This window comes from Xiphophorus hellerii, chromosome 1 (genome assembly GCF_003331165.1).
Source record: "Xiphophorus hellerii strain 12219 chromosome 1, Xiphophorus_hellerii-4.1, whole genome shotgun sequence".
Lineage (NCBI taxonomy): Eukaryota > Metazoa > Chordata > Actinopteri > Cyprinodontiformes > Poeciliidae > Xiphophorus > Xiphophorus hellerii.
This window is the reverse complement of record NC_045672.1, coordinates 10,434,773-10,462,511: the sequence shown is the minus strand read 5'-3', so window position 1 is coordinate 10,462,511 and position 27,739 is coordinate 10,434,773. Positions and strand designations below refer to the sequence as shown.

The 27,739-nt window shown below is 37.8% G+C and overlaps 2 protein-coding genes across 3 annotated transcripts in view; both read left to right on the top strand.

The window, feature by feature from the left end:
- The window catches only part of LOC116719758 (guanine nucleotide-binding protein G(s) subunit alpha), a 32,017-nt gene extending 17,412 nt beyond the window's left edge, over positions 1-14,605 (top strand). The window contains 10 exon segments of the mRNA XM_075074325.1: positions 3,227-3,241; positions 3,243-3,326; positions 6,445-6,509; positions 8,937-8,991; positions 9,317-9,390; positions 9,550-9,608; positions 9,715-9,835; positions 10,414-10,544; positions 11,341-11,408; positions 12,354-14,605. Of these exon segments, the coding sequence (XP_074930426.1) occupies positions 3,227-3,241; positions 3,243-3,326; positions 6,445-6,509; positions 8,937-8,991; positions 9,317-9,390; positions 9,550-9,608; positions 9,715-9,835; positions 10,414-10,544; positions 11,341-11,408; positions 12,354-12,500 (819 nt within the window). The 3' untranslated portion in view covers positions 12,501-14,605.
- A 3,267-nt stretch (positions 14,606-17,872) lies between these two features.
- LOC116725197 (vesicle-associated membrane protein-associated protein B-like) lies at positions 17,873-26,730 on the top strand. 2 transcript variants are annotated; one of them, XM_032571112.1, is made up of 6 exons: positions 17,873-18,136; positions 19,628-19,780; positions 20,810-20,913; positions 21,120-21,200; positions 21,602-21,733; positions 22,559-26,730. In XM_032571112.1, the coding sequence occupies exons 1-6, from the start codon at positions 18,079-18,081 to the stop codon at positions 22,724-22,726; spliced, it is 696 nt and encodes a 231-aa protein (XP_032427003.1). In that variant the 5' UTR covers positions 17,873-18,078; the 3' UTR covers positions 22,727-26,730. The 2 variants fall into 2 exon arrangements, with proteins under 2 accessions (XP_032427003.1, XP_032426996.1); XM_032571105.1 differs by having other exon boundaries at positions 21,554-21,733.
- The last annotated feature ends 1,009 nt before the right edge of the window (positions 26,731-27,739 follow it).

The window sequence follows — 27,739 nt, the reverse complement described above, 5'->3', positions numbered from 1 at the left end:
ATTCATCAGCAAAGTTATTGAAAAAGTTGTGTGTAAACAATTAACTAGCTTCCTAACTATAACCAACCGCTTTGACTCCTTCCAGTCTGGTTTTCGTGCTCACCACAGCACAGAGACCGCCCTCAGTAAAAGTGTTCAATGACATCCATATAAATACGGACTGTGGCAGAACCACAGTGCTGGTTCTGTTGGACCTCAGTGCAGCTTTTGACATTGTTGACCATGACATATTACTGAATCGACTGGAGAGTTGGGTCGGACTCTCCGGTCCAGTGCTTAACTGGTTTGAAATCCTACATAAAGAACAGGGATTTCTTTGTTTCAATTGGAAACTTCTCATCAAAGAGGTCAAAGGTCACATGTTTAGGTACCCCAAGGTTCAATCATAGGACCCCTCTTATTCAATATTTATATGCTCCTACTAGCTCAGGTTATAACAGGAAATAATATTAGCTACCATAACTATGCAGATGACACACAGCTCTACATTACGATGTCACCAGGTGACCTTTGACCCCATCCAATCACTGAACAGATGCTTAGAACAGATAAATGTGTGGATGTGCCAAACCTTTCTCCAGCTTGAACAGAAACAAAAACCAGGAAGATAGAGCACATAACGCCAGTTTTAAAGTCCCTCCACTGGCTCCCTGTAGCTCAAAGAATAGACTTTAAAATACTGTTATTAGTTTATAAATCACAGAACGGCTTAGCACCACAATACATTAAAGATCTGCTTTTATTGTATCAACCTTCCAGACCTCTCAGGTCTTCCGGTTCTGGTCTGCTCTGCATCCCCAGAACCAGAACCAAACGAGGAGAAGCAGCATTTCAGCATTCTATGCACCACAGATTTGGAACAAACTTCCAGAAAACTGTATAATAGCTGAAACACTGACTTCTTTTAAATCCGTGACTTAAAACCCACCTGTTTAGGAATTGTATTTGAAACTGTAATCAATTACACATTCAATGATGGAACCTGACTTAATGTCATGTTTTGATTGTTAATTCTATGACTTTGTGTTTCTGTGTTTGATATGATGTAAAGCACTTTGAAATGCCTTGCTGCTGAAATGTGCTATACAAATAAAATTTGATTGATTGATTGATAGATATAATCAAGACTTTTTGTACAGAAACTAATCATTACAGGGCAGTTTAGATGTGGTTGCTGATGGGGCTATGAGAGCAACATGTTTACTGATGCATTCATTTTATTTGTAAATCTGAGATGATTTAACCTTGAACCAGATTGCTGAACAACAGATAGAGCTTTAAATAACTTGGACAGACATGAAGTCCCTTTGTTTTCTGTTGTCCTTTGATTGCTTTTTTAACTGATTACTGGCAGAGTGATACATGGGATCATCTGCTTGTCACATTATACAAAATATTTATGATGAGAAGCACCATAGTAATGTAAACCACTATTTTTATTTTTATTTATTAACTTTTTTTGCTCTTTTTTTTGTTTACCTAGGGTTTCACAAAATTAGTAAGATTTGGGATTTGCTATATTTTTGTTGAATATTTCAATGTCCTGCTTCCAGCAGATTCAGTATTAACAGGCTAAATATGCTGTTTTATATTCTGTACCATAGCCCAATCAGAAATGTATTAGTATATTAATATTGCACCATTTGATATGTTAAATGATGATATATTGCTCAATAGATTTGTGTCACTGTGGCATGAAATAGAAATAGGAAATATTTTTTGACTTTTTCTTATTTAATCTATCATGTAAGGAACAAAAACAGTATATAGACTGCAATTTCTTTGATTTATTCTGTTGTAGAACCCTAAAAGTGAATTATTGCACAAAAGACACAATAGGATTTTTTTTTTACATGTTAGTATTATATATATTAGTAGCCATCAGCATTGTGGAGCCTGAAATCCTTCACAAAGTCCTGGCAAATTTCGATTCAAAATCAGTTCAAGTCAACCAAGAAGTTTGTTTCCGAGAGCTTAGTAGCACATTGTTACAAACTCTAAAAAGCAATGTTTAAAAATGCTTTTTTTTTTCTTCACTAAGAAAATAAATGCTTAAGGAGAAGACAGGGAGTGCTAGTAGTTTGCTAGAAAATGATGTCCGGCCTTGTAATATTTTTCCAACTTTACATACAAGACAAAGTTCTGTGCTGCATTCATTCGGGTTAGACTTCACTGGAAGAAAAGCTGATTTGTTGATCTGGCTCAAAGGAGGGACTTTAACTTAATTTATGACTTTGATAAACAAGACCTCAATTATCCTTGCTCAAACATGTCTGTTAGTGTAAAAGGGCAAGTGAGTTAACAGGACTTCTGATATCAGATTGGAAATGGTAAAAGACAGAATAAAAACAAATTTTGTGACTTTTCAGGCAGTTTCTGAAACTCAAAATAAAATGTTAGTTATGTCCATTTTATGGGTTAAATTATCACTGAAAGGGTAATTAATTTCATTAACTCAAACCCGAACTGAAACATATTGTAAATCTTAATATTTCAAATCTTTTATTTCTCTTGATGATTTTCTGCTCACAGCTGATGGAAATAAAACACTTAATATAGCATTATCAAATCAGACCAATAAAAAACTTAATGAAAAGTATGTTCAATACCTGCTCAAAGGTTTCTTTTTTTTTTTTTTCAAAAGGTACGCCAGTGTCGTCAGAACGCCCATTATGTTTTTTAATTGACGTGTATAAGCGATGCCAGTTTGTCAGTAACTCTAAGAGATGTGAGGTGTTCCTTTTATTAGGCCCGAGCAGCAAAGCGCTGCAAAGGCCTATTGTTTTCATACTGTTTATTATTTACTTTGTTCCCCCTTCACCACTATTTACCTTCACAAGCACGTACAGGGGCGTCGCCCAGGCACAACGTACATTGCATGTGGTGTCAACAAAGTCGCTGCGCACCCACTGATCTCAGTCACACGTCATGGACAACAGACAACCTTGTCGCCTTTTCTGTCTCCTTTCATATCTGTCAAATTGTACCGTAACACAACGACCTAAAACAGGAAGCGTTTCTGTCCGACGCGAGCCATCGATTAATCACGCAGATCAAGCCTGTTTGTTCACCTGCGTTAAACCAACATAAAAATATCCGTTATCGACTGTTTGCTTTTTTTCCTTCTTATTATTTTTCAGTGCATGGAGTAGTTCAAGTAAATCTGTTCATCAGAAACGGTGAAAGCCTTTTCTGACTCTCATCACATTTTGCTCTTCCCCCTCAGGAGTTTTACGATCACTGCAAAGACGTTGTGGCAGGATGACGGCGTCCGGGCGTGCTTTGAGAGATCCAACGAGTATCAGCTAATCGACTGCGCACAAGTAGTGAGTAACTTTGAGCGACACAACTTTTAAGCCGTCCACTTTGCAAATATTTTTAATAGATTGCTGCAGTTATTTAAAATGCAATGAAATGGCCCTTAAGTGCAGGGATTTAAAAGGAACAAACCAGTATTGATACATTCAGAGTCATATTCTGCTGCTTGTCATTAAGAAAAATCTATGTGGTTCTTTGAACTGATTCAGGATGAAGTTCCTTGGAGATTAATATAAATATTAAATATTTTTCTACAATATATTTATTCATTTGGTTGACTTACAGTTACTCTTAAATTTCAGTCGTATCATTGAAATCCAACCTTGACTAAATATTAGTTAAAAAATAAAAATGTAGAAAATTTCTAAAAGGTTGTCACAGTCTAAAAAAAACTGCTGCTCATGTTCACTTAGATTAAAAAAAAATCAATTTAGAGCAAACTGTAAAGGACACCAGGTTTAGGACATTATAATTATGGTTCATCCTTCACATTTGAGTTCATTTTTAACTTTCTAGCACTTCCTTCTTCCTACATTTTTAAATAAATACAGACAGTAATTCAAATATTACAAATTTCAATGTTTTTCTGGCTGATTTAAATGTGTAGACATCCTTTTATCATTCTCTTCCAAAATACAGAGGTGAAAATTCATACTTCATGTATGCTTACCATCGTTGGAAGTGGATTTTATTTCTGTATCACAGAATTATACAGATGCTCTGATAAAACATTAATACAGGATTGTGTTTTTATGGAAAATGTTTTTTGTTGTTTTTTTTCCCCACTAATTACTGTAACCAGTGGTGTCTTATTCCAGTTATCAAGCTCAGACATCTGGAATCTTTAAATGCTATGATTCATCAGACATGCAGTAACTGTAGTGAAAAGGTCAGTACTGAGAGTTTTGTGAAATTTGAAGATGTGGTGAGGAGGAGGATGAGCGACCGGTCCCCTGGGGACTGGAAGTGGACCCTGCTGCTCCAAACGTTTTTGTTCTTTTCATTGCTGTAGATATTGAACTGAAACCGAGTTCATTTGGTTTACATTTATCTTCTAACCTTAGTCATTCCGCTCAGGACATGTAAAAGAAGAAGAAAAAAGTGATCTATATGTGTTAAAATTCATTAATTAATTACTCAAAATGAACTTGTTTAAGCCCTGTTTTAAATCTTGTATTGCTAAAGCGAAAACAAAATGTTCATCTGGCAAGCAGCTATGAAATTGACACAGCAGTATTTAAAAAAAACAAAAAAACAAGTGACTGGTTGAATATTTTTCTTACATATTTAGTTATTTAAGGTATTTTGTATTTTATTCATATCAGATTCATCAACTCTGGGACTTACTGTTTGAGCTTTTTGGATGATATTCATATTTTTCCAAACACAGAGGCTCTTAATACTGTCATCTGATCTTCAAATATCAACAACTGCCTGTAAACTATTAGCGACAGTTCCTGTCCAATTTTAACCCAAACCAGCTAAATTTTGACTTTAGAGACGAATCTCGCCGCAGAGACCAGACTTTCTGTGCTGACTCACTTCTCAGATCCGTTACCGTAAAGAGAATAAAATTATCTGTTTAATGTGAGTGAGTCAAGTCCTGACACATCATGGGAACAATTACTGTGGCTAAGACAGAGCTATATTAATGGTGGACTGAATATCTATGTGATGTAGTGCTACTCCTTCATTTTTCCTGACATGAATAGATAATAACATAATTTCTGTATTTAAAAAAAAAAATTCCGGCTTGGAGTTCGGACTCTAGAAGCTTGATGCATCTTTGCTTTGTCCCCTTTGTTTATTTCAATGCCCTCTTCAATTGTCAAAGAATAATTAGGCATGAAAATACATAAAGCGTACTGTGTATTTTATAACCCAGCTGTGAAAGATTCTGTAATTTGTTGGCTCTCTCGATGTGCTTTTGACCCCAGTCGAATGTTTTGTTGAGACAGCTGTGACCCTGTTTTGCACTATTAGCGGTCCGCAGTGTTTCTCCGAAGTCCTCTTGATAAAGCTGAATTAAATCTACAGGAAACATTCAGGCTGAATGTGGAATTTATTCAGTTTTTACATGAAGGTGCTAAAAGATCCGACCCTCCAGTGGCATCTAGTAGAAGCCACGGTTATTACAGTTAACTCAAACTAACAAAATAACAAAAAGTGAAATTGAGAAATCATTTTTATTAACTGAAATAAATAGAAATAGTCATTAATTAGCTGTAGCTAACTGAAACTGTATTGTACATTTATAAAGCTAGCAAAAATACTGAAATTATAGATAAAATACCCTTTGTTTACATGTTTATGAATCAACTTATTAGCCTTTCGAACTGATGTGAAATATACAGTATATATATATATATATATATATATTTTTTTTTCCCACACAAGTGTCGGCACATTACCATACTCCATACGATTCCTAGCAGAACTTGCGCTAGTCCGCAAAATGGTGACATCAAAAGTTGGGAGAAAACACCGGTCAGCTGGTTGTCCAACAATAATTTAAAATAATTTTGAAAATCTTGTTGAGTATTCATTATGCAATCAATTTATACAGAATCACAGTACAATACACTTGGCGTTTTTGAATTCTGCACCCAAATATTAACCAAAATATGAAAAAACTGAAGCTACTACTAAAACTAATAAAAACTAAGCTAAAACCAAACAATAATTAACTAATCAAAACTAGCAAGCTCACTCTTAAAAACTACTGAAAACTAATTTATTCAGATAAAAAGTCACAAAGAAATAAAACTAAACTATATTGAAAACCCCCAGAAATCGACACAGCTTCACTCTGACGGCACACACAGTGTTGTGTGTGTTTTTCCATGCTGACCACAAACCTTAACATATTTCATTGAGACTTAATGTCATTACAACACAAAGCAGTGCATCATTGTGAAGTGGAAGGAACATAACACATGGTTTCCAAAAATAAAGAAAAATACAAATCTGAAAAGTGCTACAGGCATTTGCATTCGACCTCCTTTACTCTGATACCCTTAATAAAATCCTGGCCCACCACTCTCCTTCAGAAGTCACCTGGTAAGTGGTGTTTAGTTTAATCCCAGTGTAAATCCAGCTGTTTTGTGATGGTCTGAGGTTTATTAGAGAACAAACGGCATCATGAAGACCGAGGAATACCGCAGACTGGTCAGGGAGGAAGTTGTGGAGAGGTTTAAAGCTAAATTAGATTATAAAACATTATTTGAAGTCTTCCACAAATTACTGGGGTCAATCCTTTGGCAGGAAAATGACTCAAAGCACTCACATGACTACTTTGGATCAAAGCTTGTTTGTGGTATAGTCCAAGTCTAAACCTAATTCCATTTGAAAGTCTGTGGCAAGACTTTGTAAATGTTTGCAGATACTTTTCAGGCCATTTGACTGAGCTTGAGTTATTTCACAAAGTTAGTGTAGAAAGAGCCCAAAAGATCCAGTTGGCTGAATACAGAAGAACACAATATTTAGATTTTTTCTTTTTAAGGCGAAATGAGGCACCGACCCCCACCTATTACCATTAAAATGTATTTTGACGTTCCCATAGACATCACAAGTTCTGCAGTAATTTCGTCTGAAAATCCCATCTAAACACATCGAAGTGACAAAAGACGAGGGCGATGTTTCAGGTCGGCACCTCTGTTCATTACATTTCACACTCCTCTGTTTTAAAATATGAGAGTTCGGCATTGAGTTGGTCCTGAAATATCGCTGACCTCATTCAGAAATCACAGATATTTACTTCAGTATCAGAAGCCACACTGGTGAATTTCCATTTTTGCCGATGTTTTGTCGCTCACACCGTGGAGCATCGCAAAGCGAGGGGGAACCTTAAGCTCCAATGTAAAAATGTATCGGCTGCTGACATTTCCTCTCAGCTGTTTTTCCAAAGCCTCTTCCAGAAATGGGAGAGTGGCGGTGAAACTGCAGCAGTTTTTAGTGTTTGGGAGCAAGCACGGCTGAGACCGAGTCATCTACAGATAAGAGGATGTTTAGAGAAGGAGGAGGAGGGGAGGATACTTTACTGCTCCGCTCAAGACCTACCAGCTTTCCACCTTTTCTGCCTTGCAGCATGAAGTCATTCATCTTCAGTTCCAACATGTATTGGGATTTATATGTTGTCCTCTGTTTAAAAAAAAAACCAAAAAGACTTGAAAAGCAAGAAAATATTCCTTCTCTCTCATCTCCCCTCACATGTTTGAGATAGTCCAGTCCGGCGTTTTGCTCCCTCCTCCTTCTTGCTCACACGTCCAGCACAAAAACACAAACTGATCCTGATCCCTGCTCTTATTTTCTTTTTGCTCCTCCTCCATCTTCCGTCTCTTCATTCGTCTGTCTGTCTTTTCTCTGGAGCAGCTCCAGCTGCACAAGATTGGGAGCTGACAGACTATTAATAGCTCCTGTAGTTGCGTCTCCATGGTTATGGCGCTGTAAGCCTGGGTGGCAGGGAGCTATTTTTGAAATGTGCTCCGTAATGTCAATCAGACGCCACTACGCTTCCATCCTGCCTTTTTTTTTCTTGCTGATCCAGATTTGGAAAATAAAAGAATCTCACTTTTTTTTTCTTTATTTTTTGTTGCTTTTAAAATTAGCATGAAGTTGTTGGGGGTTTTTTGTTGTTGATTATGTATTTTTTTCCTAATTCCACCAAATTTCTGTGAAATAAGAACTACTGCCAGTTTTGTTTGCAGTGCTGTGCAAAACCACTCAAACCCCTTGAACTTCTCCACATCGTCCAATTACAACCACAAGCTGCTTTGCTTTTTATACGGACGATAAGTGATGGACCAATGCAAAGCTGAGCTGCAATTCTTACCTTCACAAAAGATATCAAATAGATCCCGTAGAAATATGGAATAGTCTAATTTTGGATTTGTCTTTGTTAAGTTAGACCTCGCATTACAAATTTGAGGTCTAACTCATTACTACCTTTAAGGTAGTGATGTCTACCTTAAAGGTTAGTTTGCTAATTTTTGCATAAGAAAAAATACATCAAAATAAAAAAAAAATTTCATCTTATATTTCCAATTTGGTAGAATTACAGCATTCAAAAAGTACTTTCACTTAGTGAAGTGGGAGAAATAAGCTAACACATGAATTAAATTGGTTTACAGTGTATTATTTAGAATCAAAATCGGTGATGGTAAATATGCAAAGGGGAGCTCTAGTTTTAGTATAAAAGGAACATTAAAGAGTTTAAGAAAAAAATGCAATAATGAAATGGATATCCAAAATGGCTGACTTAATCTAAGGAAAACATTACACCGACTTGCATTAATGGAAATTTTAAAAAAGATTTAAAAAAACGCAAACAAAAATCTCAAGGCACCTAGGAGAGTTTAGCTTGTATATGTAGTGGAGACATATGCAAATATAAGGTGTATTTAAGTCAATTAAAGAATCTGAGTTGGGACCTCCAAATTGATCAACTAAATAAGGCAGATGTCAAATTTCCAACTCTAAGCCTTTGAGGGAACACTGTTGAGATACAGCCATTATTTTCAGTTCAACTGGAACAGTTTCTAACCTCATCATTACATATGTATTTTTGTGCCATAAATAAATATCATTTTCCTTACCCTGCTGTCCGTGTTTCCTTCCAGCTTTCTAGACAAGATCGAGATTGTGAAACAGAATGACTACACTCCAACAGATCAGGTGGGTTATAACGCTTTTCTAAATGCTGTTCCATATTTCAGCAACAAAAATGTAGTGTTGCTGCCAAGCAACTGAAATCTGTGTCAGTGAGCTTATACATATAGCTCCATTTAAAAATATATATTTTCAAGTTGAGGATCACCAATTTATTTGCAGAAATGTATAATCACACCAGTCCAGTTATATAGGCAGTTGCACTCAATTAAGTTGTCATATTCGACAACATTGTATCATCCGTAGAGGGAGAACATGAAGCCATTGGCAGCAATAGCTCCTCTTGCAGCAAAGCCTTTTTAATATTTTGTGTTTTGTTTTTCTCCCCCAGGATTTGCTTCGATGCAGAGTTTTGACTTCTGGGATCTTCGAAACAAGATTTCAAGTAGACAAAGTCAATTTCCAGTAAGTAAAAGTAACAAGAAGATCTACTGTAGATTTATCTTTCTAGACACTTTCTTGCTGCATCATGGTGAACATCAGGATAAAAACACCACTTTCTCCAGATGATGGCAGTGTTGCGCATGTTTTGAAGTCTCCATGCGTCTTGTTTGATCTCCACAGTATGTTCGATGTTGGAGGTCAGAGAGACGAGCGCAGGAAATGGATTCAGTGCTTTAATGGTAAGATATGTTAATTTCTCCTTCCTCTTGCCTTACTTTTTTATTTATAGTGCATGTGTAAATCAACTTTTTTTTTCTTTTTTTTTTTTTTTTTTTTGGTCCACAGATGTGACGGCCATCATCTTTGTAGTGGCCAGTAGCAGTTACAACATGGTGATCAGAGAGGACAATCAGACCAATCGACTACAAGAGGCCCTCAACCTCTTCAAGAACATCTGGAACAACAGGTGACGGCAACAGAAAGTTCACTTTATCTTTTGCAAAAGAGGAACCACAACTTTAGTGAAATATTTTAGCTACATATTTATCTCCTAATTGGTAGATAGGAGAGCCAAGTTATGTCCATGTTTTAATTTGGAGGATTCAAAATGTTTGAACTCTTTTTTTATTCCTTTTTACATTTCTCCAACATATCTGAGCATTTATTTAGTTGAATTGTATATGAAAAATGCCACAGTACAGGTGGGAAAAGATTGGCAAAGATTCATCTTTCTTACACTAAAGAGTCACTCAGTGTATGATTTGAAATATTTGACTACACAGCAGCGTTTTGGCCTTTTAGTATTTTTCTCAAGATCAATATTCAGGGATCAGTCAGCTGATTATGAACTGGATTTGAACCTTGTGATTAATACTGCAGACTTATTTGGAATAAAATTGAAGGTATGCAGGAAATGTTGGCACACAGTCACAATAAAATGACCTGGGAAAAGCTACACATTTTCATCTGGAATAGCTCTGAGTTTTAAAGCGGAGGTTGTGTAGGACTCTGGTCTTATCGCTCGGGTCTGTTTTGCTGTTGCAGGTGGCTGCGGACCATTTCTGTCATTTTGTTCCTAAATAAACAGGACCTGCTCGCGGAGAAAGTACTCGCAGGGAAATCTAAAATCGAGGAATACTTCCCTGAATTTGCTCGCTACACTACACCTGATGACGGTAAGGGGTCAGAAACAGACACAGACTTTGACTGTCTGCACAATGACACCTGAACAAATACATATAAAGACCTATACAAATATAAAATATAAAACACTTTTGTCTGTCAATATATTTTACCCGAAACTCCTTAGCTGGCATTTTTTTTTATATTAACCCAGTTCAAATTGATTAAAGGAATGCTTTGTTATTCCAGTTATGCAATAAAATGTTTATATTCTTATTTTTAAAAAAAGGATGTGAATGATTGACTGTATTTCTGATATTGTAAGGCTTGGGTGGTTTAATAGAGAATCTACAGAATGTGCCTATTTACTTATCCAATAATTGTCAGAATAACCAATAGATTAATCAATCGATTAGAGAAATTATCTTTACTTGCAGCCTGAAAAAAAAATGCGAAAGAGATATCATAACCTGAATATTTGGTAGTTTAAATTGAAATATTATGAATTTTCAATGATGTGTAGTTAAAGTTGGTATAAATGCCAAAACCTTTGGTAAAATGGTTACGGCAGGATTAGGAATTTGACTCTGGAAAGTGTTTTGCATGACAGAAACGGTCGAGAGCTCAGGAGTGTCCCAGTCACTGACCAACTTATGCAAATGTAGTTTTCAAGTTACCTTGTAATTTAAACTTCTGCTATAGCGAAACACTTGGAGATGCGTTCGTTGCACATAATGAACATATTATGTACAATGTGTCAAAAGATGTTCTTCCACGCTGTCGTGCACACTCCTAATCCCCGCAAGGTGGAAACCTCAGATAATCTGTGATTTCTCTTTTGTCTGACAGCGACACCAGAACCTGGAGAAGATCCTCGTGTTACAAGAGCAAAGTACTTCATAAGAGATGAGTTCCTAGTAAGTCCTTGTGCTGAACTTGTGTTGCGCTTGAACTGATATTTTGAGTTCCTATGTGCCAACGATAAAAGTGATGAGAACTACTGTATGTAGTGCTTCTTTTTTAGCAAACTGTATGGTAGAGCAATCATATCTCCACAAACATAAATTCTGCTCTTGAAAAACATTCCCACTTGTAAAATGCTTCTTTAGGACACTTCTCGCATAAAAAAAAGAGGAATTTGTATCACTAAACAGCAAACCAGTAGCTTGCATTTAATCGTATTTTTTGGTATTTATTTCTGCTCTCATTGAACAAGCAGCGGAGGAAATAGTAAAAGTGACATTATCTACAGCACAGGCAGTTTTTTGAAATTTATTACGACTGATGATAAATCAAAATCCATATACAGGAGACGAGCATGCGTAATAATAAAATCAGATCAGATGTGTAAATATGTATAACGTGGGACATATTTTCCTGAGTCTATTGGGGATATGAATTTAATAAGAGTTGTCTTCTTCCTACTTCTTTGAACTGCATATGAAAGTTTTGAATTGTTGTGTTTGATTATTATTATGACATATTTTTGCTTTCTTCCTAATTATTTTATTTTTCTTTGACATCTCACTTGTTTGAAATAAGTAACGATTTGATTTATGATGAGAAATTTATTACGGTAAGCAATAAACTCCCACCGTTAAGCTGAACAATATTTCTATTTTTTTTAATGAATATCCAGTCAGATGAAGCCGCTTGCTGATGCGTATAGTGAAGGACAGCTGGAGTTAATTTATTCCACTCCAGAGTTTTCTGATTTCTGTAATAGGCTCATCCTTTTTTTTTTTTTTTTCTTTTTTTGGATGCATCTGCTTTATTTTGAATTTCGAAAATATGAAACGAGCCACGCGCGCGTACAAGTAGAGGTCAGTGATTTTGTATTGTTTTTCTCGCACCGCCTGCAGAGGATCAGCACAGCGAGCGCGGACGGGAGGCACTACTGCTACCCCCACTTCACCTGCGCCGTCGACACGGAAAACATCCGCAGGGTCTTCAACGACTGTCGAGACATCATCCAGCGGATGCACCTGCGGCAGTACGAGCTGTTGTGATGGGAACGCCAAAAAACATCGTCTCCATTTAAAAACAGGAACGAAAGAAAGAAAAGAAAAAAAAAAAGACACTGAACACTGGGTCTCTGAACTCCCCTCTTCCACCGATGTGTGTTAGTGCCTGCTGCAAAAAAATGAGGCCAAAGTACACACACGCACACACACACACACCCGTGCAGTAAACACACCATAAACCCAGAGCTTACCCCTGATGCAACGTCCCCATGTGATGTGGGATTTGATGAAGGGGTTTCAAGGGATGAAAAGAGAAGTAAAATAAAGACTCAAACCTCCAGCTTCAGCCATATTCTGAGCTCCTCACCTTTTTTTGTTGTTTGTGTTTTGGTTTTTTTTTAAGTCAAGTATTGTCCCCCGTCACCCTCCTGAGAGCGGCCTAGTCTGGACAGCTTAGAGATTTTGTTACATCTGCGTCGACAAAAACCAAGAGAGCTAAAAAAAAAAAAAGAAAAAAAATGTCTGGAAAGAGAACTGTTGAAATACTGCAAATAGAGAATAAATGTGTCACCAATAGATCAGCAGAACACTGTATCTAACGAGATAAATAAAAAAAGAAAACTAAATGGAACTTAAAAAAACAAACAAACAAACAAAAAAAACTTTAAGAACACACACACAAGCACTGTGCTCAGGACTTAACTTGAACCGTGTAACACCAAACCTTCCCGTCGCTCACAGACACCTTGGGATCCGGCTCATCGGTCCTGCTTTCTGGACAGCAAGCCCTCAGGAAGGCGGATCCTCCGTTCTGTCCTCAAGCCGCTGGGCTCTGTCGAGGTGCCAACTCCTTCATCCCGAGTGAGATTTTGAGTTTTAAACGGATCGACTAGAACAGACGCTCGGGAAGGAGACGGGCGGCTGGGAAAGGAGCTGTTGATGAGACGACGCCGGACTCGGGGCTCGCTGACTCTTTCGGAGCCGTTTCGCCACTCGACTCTGCCTCGTCGGCAGCGGAGCAAAACTAAGGAGAACATGTTGAATTTAAAAGAGAGAGAGAGAGAGAGAAAAAAGAGAAACAAAAAAATATTGCCAACTTTTGTGGAATCAAAGAGGACGAGGCTGCATCCTCCAAACAGTACAGTACCGTATAAATTAACAAGAACTCTCATCCTGTTTTACTGTCTCCACAGCTGTTTTTGTCTGTGTAGACTTAGTGCCATTGTGCCCTGTGTGCTCATTCTTTATCTGTTTTGCCTACTCTCCTTTCTTTTCTTTTTTTTTTGTTTGTTTCTCACCCCTCTTTTGCTCCTCACCTCTTCCCATTTGTACCTTCCTCAAAGTGTTTTTGTTTTAAGTGAAAACTGAAATGTTACAACAACCCAGAACTTTGGGAAAAGAAGACAGCAAACCCCCCCCTGCCCTCCCTCTCACCCTGTTTTTTTTGTTTTGTTTTGTTTTTTTGTATTCATGTGGTTCAACGCCCCGCCCGCCCGCCCGGCGCCTCCCTGCCATTCCTCTCCCATCATTCCTCCCGCTCACCTCCTGCTTCTTTGTACGTACGTCTTTACTTTACTGCTGAACTATTATTCTTGTACAGACTGTAAAATGTATTATTTTGTACAACTTTATTGAAGAAAAAAGAAAAAAACAAGAATTAACTTTTAGAAGATCCCTGTGCCTTGATCACGACTGTACGTGTGTAATGAGCTAAAGTGGGTGTCATACTGCGCTGTATAGCTTGGCCAATCCTCCTCCTGACTCCTCACCATCCTCGCTTTTCTCTCCCCCTCGTCTTTCTTTAAAACCGCCCCTTTCCGTATCTTCCCCATCTTGCTCTCTCTGTCCTCGCTTTTCCTCCTCAGAGACGACGAAAAAAACCATGTGTAGCTTTTGTAGTTTTTTTTTTTTGTTTTGTTCTTTTCTTCCCCCCCCCCTTCCCCTCTTTCTCTCCTTCCCACCTCCTCCCCCAGTTCCCCCGTTATGATTTAAATGTCTATTTTTGGATCCATATACCCCAAAAAGATAAATATATGAAATGTATATGGGTTTAAAAAAAATAAAAGTATTTTATTAGAATCAAATGAACCTTGACAAATTGTACACTTGATAGTGTGCGTATTGCTATAACTTAAATCCTTTCAACTGAAGTTGTGTTCGGGTTTCTTTTGTTTGTCTTCTATTGCAGAGAACGATTTTTTTTTTCCTTTCTTTTTTTTTTTTCCCAAAGAATGCACTGGAGGTGACTGATACCCGATTCACAATACTTAAATGATAAAAAAGAAGAAAAAAAAATATGACAAAAATAAATCGGTTTAGTTTGTTTTTGCAAAGCAGATGCAGCCTGTACGTTATTGGTTAATCTGTGTCCTCGTCTTTGTTGAATGTACACGTTAAACCTGATTTCACTTTAAGGACAAAGAGCTCTAATAAATAAAATTCTAAGAAATATTGTCCTGCAGCTGTAGACGGCTACAGGCCGGTCATTTAACCCAAGAAGCACACGCCACTATTTTCTTCTCTCACCACCTGGATTTGTCGTTTTTGCCGTTGTCGCTTCATTTTGCTCAGTGGGGAGGGGTGCTGTGAATCCGTGCCCGGGGAAGTGAAGTTTCCCGTTCGTTTACCCGACGTTTCCTCTTCAGATACAGAGTCTGTTTATTTCAGCCAGCATCGATGCAAAGTGCAACTCTGACGGGAGAGCCTCCAGTTGTGGAGCACAGCGCTATCCCCAATAATGGCGCTCGAAGGTTTCGCTGGTGGAGTCCGCAAAGAAAAATTCAAGTATTTCAGCAGATTTTCTTGAACCACAGCAGCATAAACCTGTGTAACATATTTCACAACTTTCATATATTTGAATTTGTTTTATGAGAGAGTGGTGGACAATATTTAGGTGCATCTCAAGAAATTAAAAAAATCAAATTTATTCTGATAATTCAGTTCAGAAAGTGGAACTATTATAGATTAATTACACAAAAGATATACTGTATTTCTATGTTTTTTTCACTTTCTTTTGATTTGTAGTTTCTTAGAATACTTTTGTTTTATGAAAGAATAGACAACTTTCACAAATCGGGTAAGCAGCAAAAATGTATTGCTCAAGAATCAGTGTTGTAACTACGTTTAATCGTGGAAGGAAAAAGTGTGGAAGAATAAACGTCAGCTGCTGGAGTCTGTAAGACTCTACTGAATCAGACAAAGTCGGAAGCTTCCACTTGGACTGAAAACAATGGCAGGATTGTTATTCAGTGATTCAAAGTTCTTTTTTACAGCTGAAAATAAACTTTGTATTTCATCATGGCCCCAGAATCTGGATGGAGAAGAAGAGAGACCAAGTTGCTTGATATGCATTGTGAAGTTTCCACAGGTTGATGATTTTATCAAGGTAAAGGTTGGCACAGAGGTCTACCAGGTGGTTTTACAGTGTTTATGCTTCCCTCTTTTTTTTTTTTTTTGTTAAAAACTGCCTTTAGGGTTTTCATTGGTTATAAGTATAAAATGGGATATGTATACACTATATAACTATCATATAGTGATAGTGTAGATAATCTGACTTCAACTTGTTGAATTTACTGAAATAAGATCTAATCTGAGAGAAATCTCTTTTTTGAGACACTAAAACAATGAAAAAAGTCAGTTCCTTAAATTTGATCATTTCCAATTAGCTCCAATTTCTCCCAACACATTTGAGTCAAATAGGCAGAGTTCCCTCCAGTTATATACAGTTGAGTCAAATAAGATTCATGTTGCGAATTAGTGTTTCAGATTAGTGCTTAAATCTTTTCCTTTTTTTTTTATGCTCAACATCCCTAGTGCATTTAATACTTTTCAAGTTTTGAAAATATAGCTACGCAAAGGGAATCCCAGATTCCTTTGGGATCTGGGATTCTGGGTATGTGATTTAGAAGTTTGCAATTTACATTTTTATGGCTGGTTTTGTGACCCTTAACGTGATGAGGATTTTACACAGAGAAATCTGCACAATGTCTCAGTGAAGCAGGTGATGTGATGTTTAAACTTGGAAATACGAGGATTTTAACTCACGTGACCTTCTTGGCTCCCCTCACTGTCCTCTGCAAGGCCCTCCTGTCTGCCATATTGCAGCTGATAAACTGCGCTGAGATGCAGTTCATCAACACACTGGACTCAACAACTCTCACCTGGAGCCCTCAGTGAAATGTAAGGAAATGTAAGTTTTTGTGGAGTTAATCTCAGACATTTGCACCGTGATTTCTACGTTTCTATCACGTCAAGTGTCAGCATTGGCACCCGAGACCAAAATTATTCGCACTTCATGGCAGAATTAGGTTTACAAAGATCTTTAACCACAAGAAAAACGACTATGCAGCCCCTAGTAGCAGCCCAATAATACTGACTCACAAGATGTTGTGAAAATAAACAGACCTTCTGAAAACAAGCAACATAATACAGCAAAAGAAAGTTATGGGGTTGAACTTTGGACTGTTCTTAAGCCAGTCGGTGTGTTCAACCCTGTTACAGTCTGGTCAACTTTTACACTGGGTTCAACCCCGTAACGTGATACGTTATGGTTTTTTTTGGTTTTTTTTAATAGTAACAGCAAATATTAGACTAATATTTGTTGGACTGTATGCAAAGTTTAAAGAATGAGTCAAAAATATAAAAAAAGCCTGATTTAATATTTATTTTAAAGTGTATTTTCGTGATTTATGAAAGGCGCTTTTACATCAAGTTGCCATATTCTATTTATCAGTCTAATTATTATGATTTACAATCAAATAAAATAGATTTACAATTACTTATTTTAATCAAGGGACAAGTGATCTCAAAGGAATTGGAAGAATTAGTTTAATTATGTTATTGAGTTATACTGATAGAGGAATGAAATTGTCCCGTTACGGGGTTGAATTTAAAGCAACCTAAGTGACAAAGAAATTCGTATTAATGTTTGGGATTTTATGCATAAGTTGGGGAGACATATTTTCTTGGAGGTTCCAAGAGTACTTCAATAGAATAGTTCAAAAACACAATTTTTTGTGGTATATGTTTTAGTAACCTGAGACCCCAAAATGTACCGAATTCAGAGAATCACCCAGTTGCTCAACCTTGATGGATATTTAAAGACATATCAAGATTTTGTCACAAAATACGGTAATATAATTCCAATAAACAAGATTTAATACTGTAATTATGCAATCCCTGCTTGGGTAGTTATTTTTACTTAGAAGTACAGAAAATGAGGTCAAACAATATATCAAAACTATTAGAAATTCCAGCAGTACTAAAACTTGCACCGTGGCGGCTGTCAATATATATTACACTGTATTTTATTGTATTGTTCTGTAATATTTGTTTCAATAAAGATTTGAATTTAAAAAAACAGCTGACTTCCTGTTAGCGTAACGTCGTGCGACGTCACCACGCTAAGGCTCCTCCTTCCTCTAGTCGCCGCCGCCGCTAGCATAGTTAGCTCCCCAGCAGCTGTTGGTGGCACTCAGTCAGCAAGCCTATCAGTCTGAGTGATTGTGCTTCCTTTAGAGGACCGCTGTGTTATCTCCAGGAGCCCGTTGTTTTTCTTTCCTAAAGGTTTTCTGTGGTATTATATTGTTGTCCTCGCCGTGACAATAGACAGAAGTCCTGGGACATGGCCAGACAAGAACAAGTCCTGGTGCTAGAGCCGCAACAGGAACTCAAATTCAGAGGTAACGCTAAGGCGGAGGGCAGGGCCGAAGTTAGGCAGCTAGCTCTAGACGTTAGCCAGTATCTGTGTCAGCTTTTATTGTTTTGTTTTCTCATTGTGTCTTCAAAAGATGGCTGAAATTTGTTCTTAGTTGGTGACGGATGAAACAGTTAACCTGTTGGCGTTTATTTGCTCTAACTAGCCGGGTAAATTGCTAGCTGTCATTGCAGCGTCAGGACAGGCCGTCCACACCATTACTACAATAATCTTATACGCTTCCTTTACTTTACCATTCATTTTCCGATGCTGTGAAACACTCACAAGTTGGCTAATGTGTAGCACAGTTGTTTAAACAGGCTTTGCTGTGAACACATGCGCACCAAGAAGCGGATATTCTAGCATTTTCTACAAAGAGTTTGTCATTGCCTAGCCCCATTACCATGCTTATTGCTCAATGACCTAAGCTTGAAAGCCCAGACTGAAAGCTTTATCGTTCACTCTTAATTTCTAAGTAACCCGATTTCCTTCCCTGATTTGCTGCATTTAATCGGGCTTGTTGTAAAATCAGACGTTGCGTGTGTTTTACTAATGATCATTGTTTTCCCAGATGATTGTCGTTGTCTCCTGTTGCTCTGGAAATTGTTGGACTAGCTTCATTGGATCAGTATAATGGGGGGGGGGGGGGGGTGCTCTCTGATTGATTGTTGCAGATCCTTGAATGCTAAGATGAGCCTAGAGAGGACGCACACACACACACACACCCACACACACACACACACAGTTAGTGATGCTTTGTGTTAACAGTGTGCAGAAAGCACAGTCAGTGTTGTTAGCACCAGATGACCTGAAGTTTTAAACGAGTTATGAAGCAGACTTTAAAGGCCAAGAGAAAGCAGAAGGTGTTTGATTCCCTCCGTGTTTGTTTTCTGCTGCATTCAATTTGCAACTAAGGGTGGGGCATTAAACATAAATATTAAAGATGTTGCTGTTTTGGCTTTATCATTAAAGTGCGATTTTGTTTTTTTTCCTACACATACTGATGTCTTTTTTTTTTTTTGTCAATAATAATAATACAACTTGAATAAAAAATAACATGCTGGAGTTTTTTTTTGATATTGGTTGTAGCTTAAAATAAACTGAGAACAAAGTTGTTTTACTAGATCCTTCTCATCTGTGTGTAAACTGTGTTTCCATGTCTTATTTATTGCGTCACATTACATTCTATTGAATGCATTTCATATACTGAAAATGCTGGAGTTCTCTGTGTTGATATATGGATGGAGAAAAATCTTAATTTCTCATATCTTACTTGCTGATTTCCTTTTCTAGCAAATTGATTGGTTTCTTTGAGAAAGAATAACTACAAGTTAATGGACATTCAAATACTATCTTCTTCATTGTTTACATTAAGTTTTTCACAATAGTGAAAATCCAACTTTTACATTTCAATGACATTTAACACACATACCCTCAAGTCACCAAGGTTTTTGGTTTTTTTTCTATCCCCCTGCAGGCCCATTTACAGATGTTGTCACCGCCACGCTGAAGCTCACTAACCCCACAGACAGAAATGTTTGTTTCAAAGTTAAGACAACTGCACCTCGCAGATACTGTGTGCGTCCAAACAGCGGCGTCATTGACTCTGGAACCTCCATAAATGTTTCTGGTTTGTAAACATATTTGGTTGAATTTTTCATTTACGTGGAAAAATTGTGCCAACGCCTCATACTAGTAACAAGTTTTAATATTCTGAATGGAGCTTTAACCTGATTTGTAACGTGACATTTGCCATCTAAAGAAACATTTGATTCTACTGAGAGTACACAATGTTGTATTTATTGATCATTTCATCCTGCAACAGTACTAAAATATCTATGAGTTCTACCTAATGTGCAAAGGTACAAGAAAAGTAACTAGCACAATACAACTTTTACGTTGAAGTCTTGAAATGATAAATCCTTTTTTGTCAGGAGCCTTTTATTACATAAAATGGCAGAGCTTGTCAGGAAGTATAAAAGTGTTGATCCGTTTTTATTTTAATATTTTTTATGATCTTCTGAAATATGGTTTCACATTCAGCAACAACTTTGAATGTGTTTAAAAGCTGTTGCTGTGTTTACTGTGATTGCTTTTTCTCTCAGCTTCATCTCATCACTTTAGAAGTTATAGTGTTTGTGTGTGTTTTAAGCAGCTTAACTCAAACCTATGAATTATTCAGACATAAAGCCTCCTAAACCTAATGTCTAAACCAGGGTTATAGTATCTATGTGTAATATATAAGAAAGAAACCATTTTAAATGTATTTTGTAGACACCTTCTTGCTAGCCTCCTCTTATAAAGATGCAGTTTCCTCCAGAGTCTTTAGCTCTATAAAAGGCTAGACCATTTTAACACAAACTAAGTATTTTAGATCAACAAGATGATTACAAATGGCTAAAAAATAGAAAGTACAAGTTAGTTCTTTTTTAAAATTGTTTTTAGAGCTTTCATTTGTGTTTGTTTTTTTCTTTTAAGCCCATGTTTCCAGTGTCCTCAAGTTGTCCTCTTCCTGTTAGATTTAGGGTTTGTTATTTTAAAAGTCTGGCTACACTGTGGTGTAGATTTCAAAATCTTTCCTCACAAGGCATCTATATATTTCCAAGCTGTAGAATATGAGCAGTTTTGATTGTATTTCATCATCTCCTCTGCTCCACAGTCATGCTGCAGCCATTTGAGTACGACCCCAACGAGAAGAGTAAGCATAAATTCATGGTGCAGTCCATTCTGGCTCCCAGAGACATGACCGACATGGAAGGAGTTGTGAGTATTAAGCTGGAAGTTGATTCACGAACCTAAAGATGGATTTAAGCGTGCCTCTGTCTCTTTCAGTCTGTACATTCACCTGAAATAAAAATGTGCAGAAATGTAGTTCTGTTGATGTTATTTAGAGTTGAGGACAACAGTTTAGCTGCTATCAAAGACGTCTGACTGAATGACAAGTGAATCCTGTTTGTTTGTGTTTGCAGTGGAAGGAGGCCAAACCTGAGGAGCTGATGGACTCAAAGTTAAGATGTGCGTTTGAGATGCCTATAGGAAATGACAAAACTGTAAGTAAGAGTTAGTTTTTTTTTTCCACATTCAGATATTTTTGCTCGCCATTGCATACATTTCTTTCAAACACAGATAAGTGTCATTCACACTGTACTGAGAGAAACTGATGTTTCTCTAATGAGTTCAACAATAAATGTCACACGTTAATGAAATAGATTTTTGTCATGTTTTCAGTATTGTTCCAGTGTCCTGAGTCATTCATTACATGATGTTTGTATTCATACGTCTTGTGCCTGGATCTCACTCCCCGCCGCGTCGGCATGTTTTCTTTTTTTCCTTATTCCACTTTCCCTTCTTCCTCCCTCACCGCCATTCCACCCGGCCGCCCCCACCCGTTCTCTCTCCGCAGCATGAGAGTGAAAGCATCAAACCTGTGTCTTCCTCTACCTCTGTTAAGAATGAGCACTCTGCGCTGCCCAAGTCATCCAGCGCCTCCCTGGATGACGGGGAGGTGAAGAAGATCATGGAGGAGTGCAGGCAGCTGCAGGTGGAGGTGCAGAGGCTACGAGAAGAAAACAAACAGATCCGGGTGAGACGCGCTGAAACGGTGGCTTCAACAGTTTTAGGCCGATTCCATCCTCTCTCCCTTTAGGGAAAATATACAGTATTTCTCAGCCTCAGCAAGGCTAAAGTAAATATTTGGTCAAGTTTAATTTAGAGGAAAATGCATATTTATACAATAAATATCAATGAGAGTATAGGTGGAATGCTGGTATTTCCAGCTTTTAATCCCTATTCGATTGTCTAAATGTTAAGTCCTTCATTATTGGTCTTCTCCCTTCAAGTCCTCCTTTCCTTCCTTGTTTCATTATTACATTTTTTTCATTCTTTTCTCCCTATTGTATTTTCTTCTGCCCCCCCTTCAGTATTCTGTATTTTTTTCTTTCTTTCTTTCTCTCTCTCTCTTCATTTCCATCTTACCTTACTTTTTTTCAAATGTTCTTTGTCCTCTTTTCCTTCCTTATTTCCTTTTGTCCATTGTGCTTTCCCTCCTTTCTTCCCCTTGTGCTTTATTCTGTTTTTACTTATGCCCTTCCTTTCTTTCTTGGATCTTTCATGTTTTTCCTTTTTTCCACTCTACCCAGTTTCCTTTGTTCTTGGGTCTTTATTTTTCTTATCTCCCCAATATCCTCCTTTTTTTTCCTCCTTTCAATTTTCCTTACTTTCTACCAAATTGTCTGTCTTCTCTCCTTTTTTCTGCGCCTCCTTGCTTGTGTCTTTCCTACTTTTGTTCCTTTCTTCCTATTGTATGTTCTTCAGTCCTCCTTCCTTTCTTGTGGTGTTTGTTTTTTCCCCTCCAGTCTCTGGGTTTTACAGCCTCCAAGTACGCTTGTGTGTTTCTTCTTTGCTTCAGGAGGACGACGGTGTGCGGAAGAGAAAGATTTCACCAATTGCTGCTTCTCACTCCAACACCGTGGCTAGCACGGCCATGACGAAGGATGAAGGCTTGAGCACCCGCGTCCTCGCATTGTGCTTGCTCTTCTTTGTGATTGGAGCCATCATTGGCAAGCTGGTCCTTTAGAGACACAGACTGAGCACAGTGACGGACGGACGAACGCAGGAACGAAGGGACGGACAGCGTGTCTTAAAGGGCACGTACCAATGACGGCAACGGGGATGTCTTCTGGGTTTATGTTGATCTGTTTTCTTGTTTTCTTAACATTTTAAGCTACTAGCCAGGGGTTTATCTTCCTTCAACAACAACTGTGCAATGATGATAAAAATACAGCTGAGGAAAAACAAAAAAAAAAAGTATAATTTTCCACTGCTGGACTTCACAATTTATGTTTTTTTTTTTGTTTTTTTTCTAACGATGCGACTGACCTAACACCAGGTAATAAGGGTTGACGTTAGAGCCGCTGGCTTTAGTGAACGCTGTGGTGATCGGGCAACATTTAGCAGGTTTTAGGTGTAAATTCAGACTCATAGTAACGTTCTCCCTGAGGAATACAAACAAGATAAGAAAACTAAATTGAAGGTTAGACTGGGGCAGACGGAGTTTCCATGGTTCCCATGATGGACGCTGCTGTTGATAGCCATCCATTGATCGTCTTTAGAGGTTGGTGGCGGTTAATGCTGCTTAATTGGTACGGATCTATTTATATTGTTCACATTTTTCCAATCGATTGGTTTCAGTGCATGTCAGCCATTTGTAAAAAGAATCAATGCCTCGACTAGTATCATGACATGCTGTGGCAGAGCATGCAGTATCTGAAAACACATGCCAACCCAACATAGTTTACAGACAAGTAAACTCGCATAAGCTCTTAACTGGCTGTAATTTAATTTTTTTTTTAAAAATTCCCTTTCTTCCCTCTGCTGTTTATTGAAATTATGGTGTTAGGCTGCACTTTAACAATCATAATGGGATTAACTAGTAGAACCAGGCTGATTATAATCTGTCTTCCTGGTGATTCATCTCTACGGTACTCACCGTGATGTTTGCATCCGATTCAATAGCTAACTTTCTCCCAGCTTTTGAAGAATCTAAATGAATTTGGCGGCTCCAGTTCTGGTGGTAAAATCCTTACTGGTTAAGCTCAGCCTGGGTTTGTTTTCCACACCTCCTTGCAACAGCTCTTTACTGCAACTTCAGCAGGAGAGGTGGACAATGAAGCAATTCTGTAAATCGGTGATTGCACTTGAATTCTGTCTTTTAAGTTCTAATTTCCTAACAAAATGCATTATCCTTACCACATATTTGTTTGTGTTGTTGTGTTTTTAAGGTATTTGGCTCAAAAGTATTTTTAATCCTCGATCGCTCCAGTCATCCCTTTGTGTGTGTGTGGACGTGTGTGTGTTTGTCTCCAAACATCTTGAAGTTTTGCAGTAGAATGCAAGTAACCACATCTGGGCCTCATTTCAGAAAGCAAGATAAGTGGAAAATCTTGATGAAGTTCTGGAGTAACTATGAGCATATTCTGGGTTTTTGATTTCAGAAAGCCAGATAGGCGTTGTCCCGAGTCAACTTGCCACCGCAGCTTACTTCTTGAAGCAACCCCGCTCAGTATTGGCATTAATTATTCATATTAGTGCCAGTGGGATTCAGTCTGATTGTTACTATAGCATCTAAACTGTTATATAGCAGAAGTCACCTCAGATAGATTTCTAATTTAAGAGGTGTGTGTCTTCACCTGTCAGGCCCTGGCAGGGCCGCTTGATAAAACATAAGCTTTTTTCTCTTTTGTGCTATTGGCATCAATAAAGGTTTAAGATGAATTTTATGTTTTATAAAGAAGCTTTTTAGACAAGAGCTCTCCCACTACCGGACTGTAGATCATTGTGACTTGAACACTTATAAGTTGCTCGCTATCTGAAAACCATGTGCAGCCCAGGTGAGTGGGGTTCTCACAACACAAAGAACAGAATTCCAGATATCAGTGCAAGCAAAAATGTAGACTGTAGAAACACTTTAAGCATATTCTATTCATGTAGTTTTAGCTGTTCAAAGTACAGTAGAGATTGATATTTTGTTAAGAAAAATAAAATTATCCTCCTCTTGATGCGAGTTAAACAACATCAAGAATATTTTCTGCTGAACCTCGCACATTGACTCTCTGCCCACTAACTAATGCAATTTTGCAACAGCATTGCCATTTTTAAAAAGAAAAGTTTTTATATTCTTTCTATACCGTCGGTAAAACTTCTAATTCTGTTGGTGAGAAATACAGACTTTCAGGATTGTTTTTCTCTCCCGTTGCCATGGGGAATCACGGTATTTGCCTTCCATTGATGAGGTCTTCGTCGTTTGGCCGCGCTCGACGCTTAACTCATCGGTAACTTGACTCAGAATTGAGTTGCCTAGTTGATATCTCCTGCTCCGAAACCGAAAACCCAGAGTATCACCGATCTGGGTAGGTTTATTCAGAGTACCTACCTTCTGCTCAGGGCTCTTTAACCCTGCTTTCTGAAACGGGGCCCTCGAGGGTAAATTTGTTAAAAACTAGACGAAAATCACAAAGGGATGTACTCCAACCAGGTAACTTCTGCCTGTTGTGATGTCACCAGCAGAGGAAGAATTTTGTCATACATGATCTCCAAATGATTAGAAAGAAGGACGTTATTAGTGACAAACTATAAAGTTTGTATCTAAGGGAGTCGAGTGTAGAAGGTCAACAAAGGAAGGCAGGCCCGGTTAAACCACAAGGCTCAGCGGTTTTTGTCCCAGGCTTTATTGTTTTCTCTTTGATTTATTATTTTTTTGTTCCCTGCATTTGATCTTTTCTCTCCGTCCATCTCTGCTTCCTAAAGGATCTTCCCCATCTTGCAGCGGTGTGTGGAAGTGGCTTCATGCTGGCTGAATGTTTAAAGTCTTTCATTGATTCTGAAAGTTTCTCACTTTCGTGTCTTTACCTCCGTTATCACGTCTCTTCCACTCGTTGTTAATGATCTGGCAGGACAGAAGAACAAAATTAATCATTGAAAGACTTTTTGTTCTTTTTCCTGAATGCAAACTTTGTGTCTTGTCTTCTAAAGAGTGAAGTGTTAAAATGATATATATAAATATATAAGTATATGTATACTGTATGTATGAGCCAGTAGAAGCTGTGTGTGTGTGTGGATGTTTTAATGTGATGGGGCTGCAAAGAGTTTCCTGTTTGTAACAGAAAATGGGGAATGTTCACTGAAAAAAAACAAAAAAAAGATTACAATTATTAATCATGTTGCTCTCTGTCCAGACCAAGAAATCTGCTCAATCGAATTAAATCTTTGGGCCACTAATAAAGTTATTACTTAATAAAGGATTGTGATGAATAACTTAAGATGCACGGTGATCTATTTAAAAAAAAAAAAAAAAAAAAAGCTATAAATTAGTTTGATGTCTAGAATCAGTTCTGAAACGGTTTCAATCCACAGCAGGTCCTGCAGACTCGGCTGATGCACTTCTAGGAAATCCAGAGTTAAGAAAATCAGTTTCGTCCACCTTTGCTTTGTTTTTTGTGTTGTTATAGAAGTTATTTTATGATCTTCAAATATACTGCAGCCTGCATGAAATAGCTGAATCACGATTGCTGTTTTAGTTATTTATTAAGTTTGGAAATTCAAGCACGGCCTGTGTTTTCAAAAGGGACCAGTTTAGTCTTGGGGTTTTATCGGTTGAACTGTTTTGTTTTCTTCATCTCCTTGTTTCTGTTTCCCATCCGGCTCCGGTTGGTGGTAACCGCTGCTTCATGTCGACCATCATGCACCCACCTTTATAAATCAGTTCTGTTTCAGGAAGAATAAAGAGAAATGTGTCTTTTTTTAAACATTTTTTTTTAAAGATGGAGGTGCTGTGATATTTGGGGCGTGGCCGTCTGTGGGGACTGACCTGTTAATACGCACTACATTAAAGGAAATGATAATAAAAAGGTATTTGCGCTTAAGACCACTCCTGCATTGGTGCAGTCACAGCAGTGTAATCACACAGTCATCTGATACTCTTTTGTATGTATATATAAATAATCAAACATGTAGTAAAGCAAGAAAAGAACTGAAGAGCCACCATGGATCATGTAGCATCATAATAAATTACAGTACATAAACTCCCCTCATCCCCAGCTGGTTCTTATTTGTGTGAGTGTGTTTACCCTAATGGACTGTGGATTCCAGTCTGTGTGTGAAGTCATAAATTTAAACTTGGGTCATAAATGGGTCGTAAACTTTTAGTGCTTTAAAATGATTTGCCCACTTGTAGAAACTGATTGTTTTCTCTCAAACAAATGTTTCAGATCTTGAAACAACTGATAACCTGAGTAAATACAGATATTAAGTTATTAATTAATTAAGGGGAAAGGAGCTACTCATACCAACCTGGCTCTGTGTGTGACAGAAGTAATTACCTAATGAAAGAAATTCTAAGAAGTGCAGCTGCTGTCACGTTTTTGGCAGCACTGTGGAAGAACTCCCAAGTCCTTCATTTTGTTTTTAGTTCAGCCAATCAGACTTGTAAGTGTTTTTGGATCACTGTTCTGTTGCATAACTCAGGTTTGCTTGAACTGAAGCGCTAATGTTCTCATTCAGGATTTTCTGCATTCTGCTAGAGCAGAATTTGTGGTTCCATCCGACACAACAAATCATCCAGCCTCTGAAGCAGAAAGACAGCCCTAGATTGACACTCTGCTCTACTGTGCTTGGCAGTATAATTTTCTTTTTTATGAGATGCTGTGTTAATTTTGTACAACAGAATGCAACCTTTCAAAGTGTTCCCCTTTTGCTTTTCATGGAGTACTTTCTCTAAGGTCTTGGAGGTCATAAAGGTAATATATATATGCTTTTTGTTCTCTGGTCAGCAGTGGTTTGGGTTTGGGAAATCTCCCATGGAGGCCATTTTTCTGTCTGGTGAATCAGAAATACTGACCTTAACAAAGAAGAGTGAAGTTCTTCACATGCTTCGATCATTGATGCGACCAGTGCTGGAAGAAAAGCTGTTGGAAGCTGAAATAAAGCAACAACGGAAGCAGTGGTTTACCTTTAGCAATGACAGAAATCCTAAACAAACAATCACAGTTATAATGTTTAGATGAAACCAGATTCATGTGTTGGAATGGTCCAG